Below are 11,744 nucleotides of genomic sequence, written 5' to 3'. Positions count from 1 at the left end.
TTTTGTAGATGACTATTTATTCAGTTGAGGAAGTTTCTTTCTATTTCCATTTTTCTGAGCCTTTTATCTTGAATGGGTGTTAAATACTTTCCAGAGTTTTTCTGCATCAACTGATATGATCATGTGATTTTTCTTCTTTAGCCTCTTAATATGTGATTACACTGATGGATTTCCAAATATTGAACCAGCTTTGTATCCATGGAAAAAAACCCCACACTTGGTCACTGCTGAATTTTCATTAATATTCTGTTAAGGAGTTTTGCATCTATATTCATGAGGATGTTTATGTGTTAACTTTCATTTTCTGTACTGTTTTTGTCTAGTTTGGTACCATGTTAATAGTGCCTTCACAAAATGAATTGGGAAGTATTTCCTCCGATTCTATTTTCTGCAAGAGATAGTATAGCATGTGTTAATTCTTTCAATGTTTGGTAGAACTTTCCAATGTAACCATCTGGGCCTGGAGATCTCTTTTTCAGAGATTTTAAAATTACAAATTCAATTTCCTTCATGGCTATAAGGCTATTCAAATTATTTCGTATTTGATGAGTTGCGGTAGCTTGTGCTTTTCAAGGAATTGGTTCATTTAATCTAAGCTGTCACATTTATTGCATAGAGTTGTTCACAGTATTCCTTTGCTATTCTTTTTTTTTTTTTGCGGTACGTGGGCCTCTCACTGCTGTGGTCTCTCCCGCCACGGAGCCCAGGCTCCGGACGCGCAGGCTCAGCGGCCATGGCTCACGGGCCCAGCCGCTCCGCGGCATTTTGGGTTCCCCCCGGACCGGAGCACACGAACCCGTGTCCCCTGCATCGGCAGGGGGACTCCCAACCACTGTGCCACCAGGGAAGCCCCCTTTCCTATTCTTTTGATATCTGCAACACTGATAATATCATCTTGTTTTATTCCTGATATTGATAATTTGTGTCTTCTCTCTTTGATCTTAACAGAGAAGCAGCTCATTGTTTTATTGATTTTGTTTTCCTTTTTGTCAATGCCTTTGATTTCTGGTCTTATCTTTCTTGTTTTGCTCCTTCTGCTTGCTTTTGATTATTTTGCTCTTCTTTTCTTTTAAGTCCTTGAGGTCATTTGGTGTCATAAATTTCTCTTTCAATTGGTTTAGCCATATCCCACAAATTTGGATATGTTGTATTTTTTATTTTCATTCAGTTCAATGTATTCTTAAAATTTCCTGTGAGACTTCCTCTTTGGTCCATGAGCTATATAGAAGCATGTGGTCTCCTCTGATACCAGCAGGAGAGGCCTTGTTACTGTCCAGCATCAATGAAAGTCCCAGTTCCTCACCCTATCACTCCAGTGGGGCACTTAATTATGGCCTGACGTGTGTGGAAGTTTACGTTTCCCCCTTGGTCTTTGCAAGCAGGGGGGAGGCAGTATGTCTTGTGATGTCCGGCTGCCACAGAGTGGTTATTGTTTACATTTCTCCTGTTTTGCGGGGCTGCCCCATCCTGACCCTTCACCTGATGTAGTGAGTTGGGTGCACACCCCCAAAGGCATGCCCATGTCCTAGTTCCCAGAACCTGTGAACATTACCTTATACAGCAAAATATGTGATTCAGTTAAGGACTTTGAGAGGAGGAACTCAACCTAGGTTATCTGCATTGGCTCTAAATCTAATGACACGTGTCCTTATAAGAGATGCACAGGGGAGATTTGACGGACAGAAGAGAAGGCAATATGATCACATTGGCAGAAACTGAATAGATGTAGCCACAAGCCAAGGACCACCTGGAGCCGCCAGAAGCTGGAAAAGGAAAGGAACGTATCTCCCCTACAACTTCTGGAGGGAGCACAGTCCTGCCAGCATCCTGATTTCAGAGTTCTGGCCTCCAGAACTGTGAGAGAACACGTACCTGTTGCTTTAAGCCAACCAGTTTGTGGCAACTTGTTATAGTTTGGTACTGGAAGGTGAGGTGCTACTGTTAAAAAACCCTAAAACTGTGGAAATGGTTTTCAAATTATATAATGGTTAGATGCTCGAAGAATTCTAAGATGCATGAAAGGAAAAGCCTAGGTTGCCTTAAACAGACTATTGGTATAAATGAGTGTTAAAGAAATTGATGATGAGGGCTCAGAAAGTGAGAAGCATGGTAGAAAAAGTTTCTAATGTCTCAGAGGATACATACATCATCATGAACAGAATGTCGGTAGATGTGAATGTTACTTGGCTCTGCCGTTGTGTTCTACCATTATGCGGACAGCGGAACTTGTAAGCAATGGACTTGGATATTTTATTGCAGAGATTTCCAAGCAAAGTGTTGAAGGTGCAGTATGATTTCTCCTTGTTGCTTACAGTAAAATGAAAGACAAAAGAAATAAATTGAAGAAAGAACCGTTAAGAAGAAAAGCAGCCAGCATTTGATGATTTAGGAGATTCTCCATCTATCCATATTGCGAAGGATGCTAAAATTAAAAAACTCACTGTTGGAGAGAAGTCCAAGGGTGCAGCTGGATAATCTTTTGCTGAAGAGATTATTTGTGTGACTCACAGACCCACTCACTCATCTCAGCAGAAGCCAGGAACAGAAGTGGAGTTATCCAAGAAGGACCTGTGGATCTTTTGTTAACGGTGTGGACTCCCATGACATACACAGGAGACCCACAAGATTATTAAGAACGTTATATCAGCAGAAACAAGCTTGGTCTGAAAAGGACAGAGAGAGGATGGAATAAGTCTATTGGACTTCTAAAACTCAAGAGCCAGGAAATGGTTGACAGAGTTACTTGGTTGTAAACATGTGCTAGCTGTCAAGACAAAGGAGGAATGACTCTGAGGGCAGAGCCGTGGGTGCAGAGGCAGAGGCCTGTGAAGCTGCCTTGGGTTTGGTGGACAGAGCCGCAAGTGACAGAAAATTATTCCCAGGACTTGAAACCTAACGGAATTTAACCTGGTAGATTTCAAACTTGCTTCGGGCTAGTGACTCCTTTATTCCTTCCAATTTCTCCCCTTTGGAATGGGAATGTCTATCACATGCCTATCTCGCCATTGTATTTTGGAAGCAGACAAATTGTTTTCTAGTTTCACAGGCCCACAGATGGAGGGATTTTGTTACAGGATGGATCCTGCCCAGAGCCTGCCAAACCTGATGTAGATGACGAGATTCAAGACCTCTGAGCTGATGATATTTAGATTTTGGTCTTTGTGTTGATTCTGTAGTGGGTTGAGACTTTTCGGGATGGGGTGAATGTATTTTGCATGTGACGAATGTGAATTTTGGGGGGCTAGATGGTGGACTGGAGTGGGTTCAACGGTGGCCACCCAGGAAGAAATGTCCACATCCTAATCCCCAGAATCTATAAATATCGCCTTATATTGTAAAACATGAGATCAAATTAAGGGTCTTGATCAAATTATGTGCCTCTTAGGCACTTATCTTGGATTATCCAGATCAGCCCTAAATTCAGTCACGACGGTTTTTTTATGAAAGGTACACAGGGGAGATTTGACAGATAGAAAAAGAGGTGGCAATGTGACCACAGGGGCAGAGATGCAGCCACCAAGTCAAGGATCTCCTGGACCCACCAGAAGCTGGAAGAAGCAAGGAACAGAATCTCCCCTGGGGGCTTTGGAGGACTTGATCTCAGACTTCGGCCTCTAGGCCTGTGAGAATAAATGTCTGTTCTAAGCCATATCGTTTGTGGTGACTTGTTACAGCAGACCTCGGAATCTACAGAGTTGGAGAGCAGCTTCTCTGTTTGTGCCACTGGTCGGCATCTCCAGCCTCCGTCAAGGACACAGGAGGCAAGAGGAAAACCCAGGGAACTCACCAGCACATCACCGCTCACGGCCAAGGTCCCTAGCTGGTCCGCCTCCTTCTCACTGCCTTTTGGGGTCTTCTTATCTTTGTTTATAAATGACGCCCAAGGATCTCAGCTGTACTAGCAGGACGAACAGGAAAAAAGTACATCTGCTCCACCTTTTTTTTTTTTTTTGCAGTACGCGGGCCTCTCACCGTTGTGGCCTCTCCCGTTGCGGAGCACAGGCTGCGGACGCGCAGGCTCAGCAGCCACGGCTCACGGGCCCAGCCGCTCCGCGGCACGTTGGATCCTCCCGGACCGGGGCACGAACCCGCGTCCCCCGCATCGGCAGGTGGACTCCCAAGCACTGCGCCACCAGGGAAGCCCTGCTCCACCTTTTGGAAGTGGAAGTCCTACCTCCAGAATTTTCACTTTTCCAACCAATTAGCATATTCCAGTTACATCACTCGTTTTACCCTTGACCTTAGCCAAAAGGCCGAGAAGCGATACATCACTCGTTTTAAAAATTAGCTTTGGTGATGTCCTTCCTTGCTCAAAATTCTTCAGCTGGCAGACTCCCAACTGCCTATAAAATCAGCCCCTGACTCTTAACTCCACATTCATTCCCTCCCTAATCTGACCCCGTCCCAGCCTACCTTTCTAGTATAATGTCCCACTGTGTTCCTCACCAGTGTTTCCAAAATCACGCTTTATCAAACTCAGTTCTTTGGGACGTTAATCAACGTTACATGCACACGGGAGAAAAAAAAAGGCTCTACTGTCAAATGAGTTGGGTAAACAGTGGATTTAGGCAGATTTAAGCCAGTTTATTATTATAGATCTTTCAGATTCTTTAATAAAACAGTGTACAAGGTGAACCTCCAAGAGGCAGTTAAAGCATGAAGCGTTTCCCAGACTTCCCTGACACGGGACCCACCGTACCGCCTCCATGGAAGGCACTCTGTGAAACTCTTCTCGTCCCACTTTCTTCTCCAACCAAACTTGCCTGTTTGTTCCCATCTGAACTCACTCTGCTTTCCTGCTGCTATAGGAAGGAGCAGCCTTTGTGAAACGTCAAAGAGGCGAGTGCTGGTGCTCTGGCACTGCTTGATGGGCACCATTCGGTTTCATAAAACTTTCCGTTCAAGTTGGACTTTGAGTTCAGAAGTCCCAACCAGAGGTATTATAAAAATAGACTGTGGGATTTGAGTCATGTTACAAAATAGAGAATCTGCTTGTTAAATACAAACCCATTTAATAATACCACTGGATGATACGAGGGATGGGCACCGCCCCGTCCACCCGGCCACACCCAGGGGCAGGGGGTGTGGGCACAGGGGTCAACCGGCTGGTGGTTGACAGACACCTTCCTCTTCTTTCCTTCCTCTCCACGGCAGCTTGCTCCCGGGGACTCTTTGGGACGCAGAGGAAGGGAGGTGCTCTCCCCTCCTGGCACCAGCGACTCACTCTGGCTGGAGAGACTCCGGACGGGGAAAGCAGCACTCACCCAACCTCGCCCAAGGTCATAGGCAGAAGGAAAACGTTAGCAGCTGTGAACTCAGAAGAGGAGGGGGGCCCGGGCTGGGCCGAATCCATGGCGTCAAGAGAAGCCGGATCCAGATGAAACCTTAGCTGTGAAGACAGGCGGATGAGGCCTCTGGAGATCAGGAGGGGTCAGGAGAGGACAGCTAGCACCCAGTGCTGTCCATACTTTGCCCTGAAAGTCAGTTAGACGCGTGGCCAGTGGCCTGTGGAGCCGCCGTACTTGGAGCACTTCTCTCCGCGCACAGGCAGCGGCTGCCGTGGCTCCATCTCCCTGGATGCCGTGCTCGGCATCCACGTCTGCTGGGCCTCTGCGGCGGAGGACGTCCAGCGTGCAGACAAGCTGCCGGCACTGCCACGGAGGGCCGCACCCTCGGTCCACGGTGACGGCCACGGCTGCTGGGGAAGCGAGGTCTCCATCTGGGTGCCGAGGACGCGGGACGCGACGCAGAGGGCCTCGGGGCCTCGGGCCCGGCAGCCCACCATCAGGAGGCCCGCTCCAGGCTGCCCTGCTCCTCCTCCCCCGACTGCAGCCAGCTCCAGTCTAGAGACTGAAAGTCAAGGGCACGTTAAGGACACCGTGGCCACCTAGACATCTGCCTTCTTCGGGAGGCAACCAGCACGGGTTAGAAGGAAATTAAATTCCTCTCATTAAGACAGTTTTGTTTCTGCAGGGTACCCTTGAGCTAGAGCTACGTCTGCAAAACCGTGCCGGAGCTCTTCTTCAGATGGGCCTGGAGCCCTGAGATTCCGGGAAGGTGATCTAAGTATTATTACCGCAGCTCACAGCACTGGTTCATGCTCACTGCGGGCAGCTGGTACCCTGGGCTAAACTCAGCTCTCGACCTCCAACCTCACCAGGTGAGATGGCCTGGTCAGACTTCCTCTTCCTCTGGCAGAAGTGCAAACGGGCAGTGAAAGGATCGAAACATACACGGCTCAGACGAGGAAGAACAGCAAGAAGAGACACAGAAAGCCCCAAACCAGAGAAGGACACTCGAATAAATAAGAAGTGATTACAATGAGCAGTGTCCCCTCCGCTTCTTCCCCAAAAGAAGAAGTTCCGGAGACCCTAGCATGGGACTGTATCGGCAGGGAAAGGCCAAAGAGCCAAGCGAATGGTTTAGCATCCTCTCAGCAATTTCAGCTCTGTCTCAACGTACCTGCATCTGGACTCGTTTTTCTTTAGGTCAGCTCCCCTATAACGAGGACTGCTAAGCCCCGAGTCCCTGAGAGGCGGGGTGGGAACGGGCTCTTGCTTTGTTCCCGGAGCCGAGCACCGCACCCCCCACACACACATGCCGGGCAATTGTACAGAAGGTGCAGCAGGGGAGAGGCCTTCTCACAATGACGCTACCTTCTCCGTAAGGAGCAAGCGTAGCAAGGAAGGAATGAGATAATGCACATAAAGTAACTGCACACATTCAACAGTCATCAGCACTGCTATCGTGGTGAATAAGAAGGACGTACTAGAACGTCCTAAGTGTACACTGAGATCGAGGACGCACGGCACCGCCTTTCGATCTGCTTTTTCTCGTTTGCTGTAGGAAGGAAGGGCGTGGAGCAGCGGGGGTTCCCACGAGCCATTACCCTTAAGCTCCAGTCCTGCTCCTTCATGGTGTCCTGCAGGGCGCTTTCCAGCTGGGCGCACAGGGCGTGTGCTTCAGCCACGAGGTCTTCACTAAAATAAATGATGGAATCATTAGAACGTGGTCCATGTTAACTTTTCAGAAGTGTTTACAAGTATGCTAAAGAGCTTCTGGAAAGATTTTAAAAGTTAAATAGTTACTCTGAGGCTGAGTGTCTTAAAACACCATGTTATTGCCTAAGTGATTTCGTCTGGCTAGTTAAATGCTGTCACGGAAGCTCGGATCCAGCTACAAGCGTCACTGTTGCCAACGTGAAAAAGCAGCGACCCGGCTTCATAACAAAGCTCTTTCTGACTTAACTAGATTCTCTCCGAGCTGCCATAATCTGAAGATCTCTCCCGAACCACCTGTCTTCCACTTTTTGAAATGGACAAAAATATACACACCATGAAACGCAATTTCCCCAGATGTCCCCAGCTCGTTGAGATCTGGGGGAAGCAAGTTCTGGGAACTGATTTGTTCACTGCGCTCTCTCCTGCTCTCTGATGAGAAACACACGTGTCCCCCCCCGAGAACCGGCCGCAGTGAGAAAGAGGAGGGCAGAGCAAGCCGGCCGTCCTTTCTAACCTGGGCTCGAGGGCGTGGAGACACAGACAGCGGCCTGTGCCCCCGGGGACAACTTCTCTAGAGCTTTGAGGATCTCATGGAAAGAGAGCGACGAATCCAGGCGGAAGGGCCCTCAACCCCCTCCTCTCACCGTGAAGGGGGTACTGACGGAAGGAACAGAGCACAGCGCTGCCCAGACTCACCCATGGGCTACTAACCAGGCTCCAGGCTCTGGGCCGGCCCCAGAGGCCCCGTGAGAGGCGCGGGACCCGCTTACCATCCTCAAGGAGCTAACAGTAAGTTGGGGAGAGAATTAAGAATCCAAAACAGGGACTTCCCTGGCAGTCCAGTGGTTAGGACTCTGTGCTTTCACTGCTGAGGACCCAGGTTCAATCCCTGGCCAGGGAACTAAGATCCCGCCAGCCAAGCGGCAAAAAAAATTTTTTTTAATTAAAAATAAAAAATCCAAAACAGTAGAGGCTACAAACCCCCCAAGTACAGGAACAGGATTTTTTTAAAACATCTGTATTGAGATAAATTTACAAACCATAAAGTTCACCCATTTAAGGTGCACAATTCCATAGTTCGAGTGCATTTATGGAGTTGTGCAACCATCCTGGTAATCCAGTTTCGGAACGTTTTCATCTCCCAAAAAGAAACCTTGCACCTGTCACCAGCCGCTCCCCACTCCTGCCCCGCCCCCTGCCCTCGGCAATCATTAATATATTTTCTGTTCTATGGATCTGCCCACAGGAACCGATTTGAACCGTCTCCAGTGCCTGGGGCCCAGCAAAGGGAAGGTGCTGAATGAATGTGAGACTGAACCGGAAACAAAACCCCCACAGGTGGTCCAGGAGGAGAAGGACCCCTGTGCTCGTGTGCCAGGGCCGTGGAGGAGGTGGGAGCAGAGGGAGGACGGCCCGGGGAAGGTGTCAGCGGAGCCGAGGCTCCGGAACCTCAGGGTGCAGGAGGGTCAGCCAGGGCTGGCTAAACAGGACTGCTCCGCCCCACCCCGAGCTCCTGATCCCAAGTCTGCATTTCTGGCAGGTACCCAGAACCTGCCGATGCTGCTGGTCGGGACCAGACTTTAAGACCCCTGACGGCAGAGCCAGGAATCTGCCCGGGAGCAGTGGGTCAGAATGCGGAGGTGGCCTGAAGGCCTGACCCCGAGGCAGCAGGAAGCCATGGCTGGTCCCTAAATAACCTGAGGAATAACTCGATCAAAATGGTCTCCTGTGAAGACCGATTTGACCAGAGGGGCCTGGAGGCGGCACGAGGCGGGGAAGCAGGGAGGGACACGTTCGCGGGAAGGGCTCTGGGACTCGGCTCCCAGCTCTGCGGTGGGGTGCAGGTGAGGAGTGGGGCACGGAGAGGCCACGGGAGGGACCAGTGATGCGGCCCAGGCGTGGAGGCCAGGGCACGCCCGCAGGGACCCGGTTGTACCAGCAGACCGCGATGGGTGGACTAGCGGATAGCAGGGACTGGCCAGCACTTCCAAGGTTCCCATCCAGCAACGAGCAACCCGACCTCAGACGAGGAAACCACAGTCGGCAGGTCAGGAGGAGCTCTGAGAGCAAAACGCCACACCTGCCCCCACAGCGCGCGGCAAAGGGGACAAACACCGAGGAACGCGCACAGAACCGCCGACGGGAGACCGACGCGCCCCTGACTCCCGCACTGGGCACGGCGAACGGGGACGCACCTCTTCTTGACGGCCTCGGGCAAGCTGTCAGGGGCTGGGCAAGGCTGGGACAGCAGCTGGCCGGGGTGACTCAGGCGGGACGTGTTCATGCTGTCCGGGCTTCCGCTGACGGGACCTCGGACCTTGCTCTAGACGACAAAACCAGGAAGAGAGAAGTTTTGGAGCAAACAGATGTTTCAAATTTTGCATTCACACCAGGGTACTTTCTTTTTTTCAAGTTTTTTTTCTTTTTTTCCCCGATGTGGACCCTTTCTGAAGTCTATAGTGAATTTGTTACAATATTGCTTCTGTTTTTTATGTTTTGGTTTTTTGGCTGAGAGGCATGTGGGATTTTAGCTCCCCGACCAGGGATCAAACCCACACCCCCTGCATTGGAAGGCGAAGTCTTTAACCATTGGACCACCAGGGAAGTCCCAGGTACCACACCAGGGTATTTTCTCATGAGACAACTGGCCAAGAGACAGAGGCTCTTCCTGGAGAAAGAGGTCAACATCGCTATTTGATGGTTTGCATTTCAGTTTAGAAACTGTTTCTGTATCTATAGGTGTGCTTTTTGGTAAAAGTTTCTAGGGGCTTCCCTTGTGGCACAGTGGTTAAGAATCCGCCTGCCAATGCAGGGGACACGGGTTCGATCCCTGGCCCGGGAAGATCCCACATGCCGCGGGGCAACTAAGCCCGTGCGCCACAACTACTGAGCCTGCGCTCTAGAGCCCATGAGCCACTACTGTGCCCACGTGCCACAACTACTGAAGCCCGTGCGCCTAGAGCCTGTGCACCGCAACAAAGAGTAGCCCCCGCTCACCTCAACTAGAGAAAGCCCGTGCGCAGCAATGAAGACCCAATGCAGCCGAAAATAAATAAATAAATAAATCCATTTTTTAAAAAAAAACAGATTCTAACTACAGAGAGATCTGAGGGTTCTATTTCATCAGTTGGGTCGCTTAACAAGCTCTTACAAGGAAATTAGAAGGGAGGTGTGTTTACTCTTTCCAAGTAGAAAACAGACACACAGAGGTCCTAAGTGACTTTCCGTGACCCGCACCATCCGCGGGACAGCAGGAGACCAAGGTGCTCTGACGCCCCGGGCTGCGGCGGCCGCTCCACCTTACGCAGCCGCGCTCCCCCGATCCGTGACCAAGTCGCTCTGCTGTCACCTCCTCAACTTCCCTGCAGCCCGCACGGCGGCGGGGTCTGTCCCACCAGCTCGCTTCCAAGACACACGGCTTTTACCCGGCTCTTCTCCCTTCTCTGTCCTGGGCTCTCTTTTGTGCTGAGGGCTCTCTCTGAGCAACACAGCTGGGCCGAGACGGCGGGCACAGAAGGTGTGGGCTGAGTGCTGCGCGGCACGGGCCCGGCTCAGGACCCACCAGGCCACACGGGCACGCACTGCTGGGGCTGCACGCACATCCCCGGGAACCTGGGCACGTGACCTCGTCCGGAAAAAGGAACTTCGCAGGCGCGGCTAAGGAGCCTGTGATGAGACCACCCTGGACTATCTGGGTGGGACCTGAATCCAGCGACAAGTGTTTTTACAAGAGATACTCAGTAAAGACACGCAGAGAAAAGGGTCACGTGGAGACAGAGGCAGAGACGGAAGGGACGCTGCCACAAACCAAGGAGTGCCGGGAGCCGCCGAAATCGAAGAAGAGGCGAGGAAGGAGGAGGGATTCTCCCCTCCAGCCTCCGGACGGAGCCCGGCCCCCGCCGACACCCTGACGGCGGCCTTCTGGCCTCCAGGACCCTGAGGGTAACTGTGATCATTTACCACAGCCGCCACACGCACAAGTAACACAGGGACGCAGGCGTCCGGCCCGCCCCTCCGCACTCACACCGAGGCCCCCAGGCCCGCCCAGGGTCACTCACACAAGCGACCTTCAGGAGGTTCCAGAGCTCCTTCTGTCGCTTCTCCTGCAGTCGAACCACAGTCTTCTCATCCTCGCCCATTAAGCTCACCACCTCCTCCACCTTGGGCAGCAGCTCCAGCGCCTTCTGCTTGCAGACCACGGTCTTGCTGCGAAGGACAAACGTGACAAGCTCCAGCGGCACGCGGGTCGGAGGAAGCGGGACGCAGCCCCGGCAGTTACGGCTCCGCTCGGCCGCCGCAGGTGGAGGTCCCGCGGGGCTCAGGCGAGCGGGCGAAGCCTCACACACACCCCGCCGGAGGGAAGGCGGCCTGATACCTGAGCTGCGTATAGATCACTCGCACTTTCTTCTCAAAGCCTTGGATTGCCTGCAGGAGCAGCCGTACCATTTCCTGACTGTCGCCGTCAGTTCGCTGGTCTGCAAAGAGGGACGGGGTCGCACGGTCCGCGGGGGGCTGGCCTGGTGCCCGGGTAGCGAGGGACCCGGGTCGTGGCCCACTCACCTCGGGGCTTCTCCCTCAGCCTCCGGTAAAGCTCCCGCGCCTGCTCTTCTCTGAAACACACGAGACAGCAGCTTCGTCAGCATCGGGCGGAGGTCACCAAGCTCACCTGAAGCGCCGGGGCCAACTCCTGCCGTCAGGACTACTGATTTCTAGAAGCCAGGCGGGCAGCACATCTCGACTGGA

General features: G+C 51.8%; 1 protein-coding gene across 5 annotated transcripts in view; it reads right to left on the bottom strand.

Annotated features, from left to right (window-relative positions):
* Positions 1-4,547: 4,547 nt before the first annotated feature.
* Positions 4,548-11,744, bottom strand: part of IKBKB (inhibitor of nuclear factor kappa B kinase subunit beta) — a 47,182-nt gene continuing 39,985 nt past the window's right edge. For 3 of the 5 annotated variants that reach the window (XM_059049113.2, XM_059049114.2, XM_067022660.1), the window contains exons 17-21: positions 11,562-11,611; positions 11,377-11,476; positions 11,060-11,207; positions 9,197-9,324; positions 6,686-6,980 (exon numbers count right to left, since the gene is read on the bottom strand). In XM_059049113.2, coding sequence (XP_058905096.1) covers positions 6,779-6,980; positions 9,197-9,324; positions 11,060-11,207; positions 11,377-11,476; positions 11,562-11,611 — 628 coding nt within the window. In that variant the 3' untranslated portion in view covers positions 6,686-6,778. Of the gene's footprint in view, positions 5,851-6,685; positions 6,981-9,196; positions 9,325-11,059; positions 11,208-11,376; positions 11,477-11,561; positions 11,612-11,744 lie in introns of those variants that run through there. The other 2 variants (XM_067022661.1, XM_067022662.1) reach the window with 1 other exon arrangement.

Source organism: Kogia breviceps, chromosome 20, assembly GCF_026419965.1.
Source record: "Kogia breviceps isolate mKogBre1 chromosome 20, mKogBre1 haplotype 1, whole genome shotgun sequence".
Lineage (NCBI taxonomy): Eukaryota > Metazoa > Chordata > Mammalia > Artiodactyla > Physeteridae > Kogia > Kogia breviceps.
This window is presented reverse-complemented; position numbering and strand designations above follow the sequence as displayed.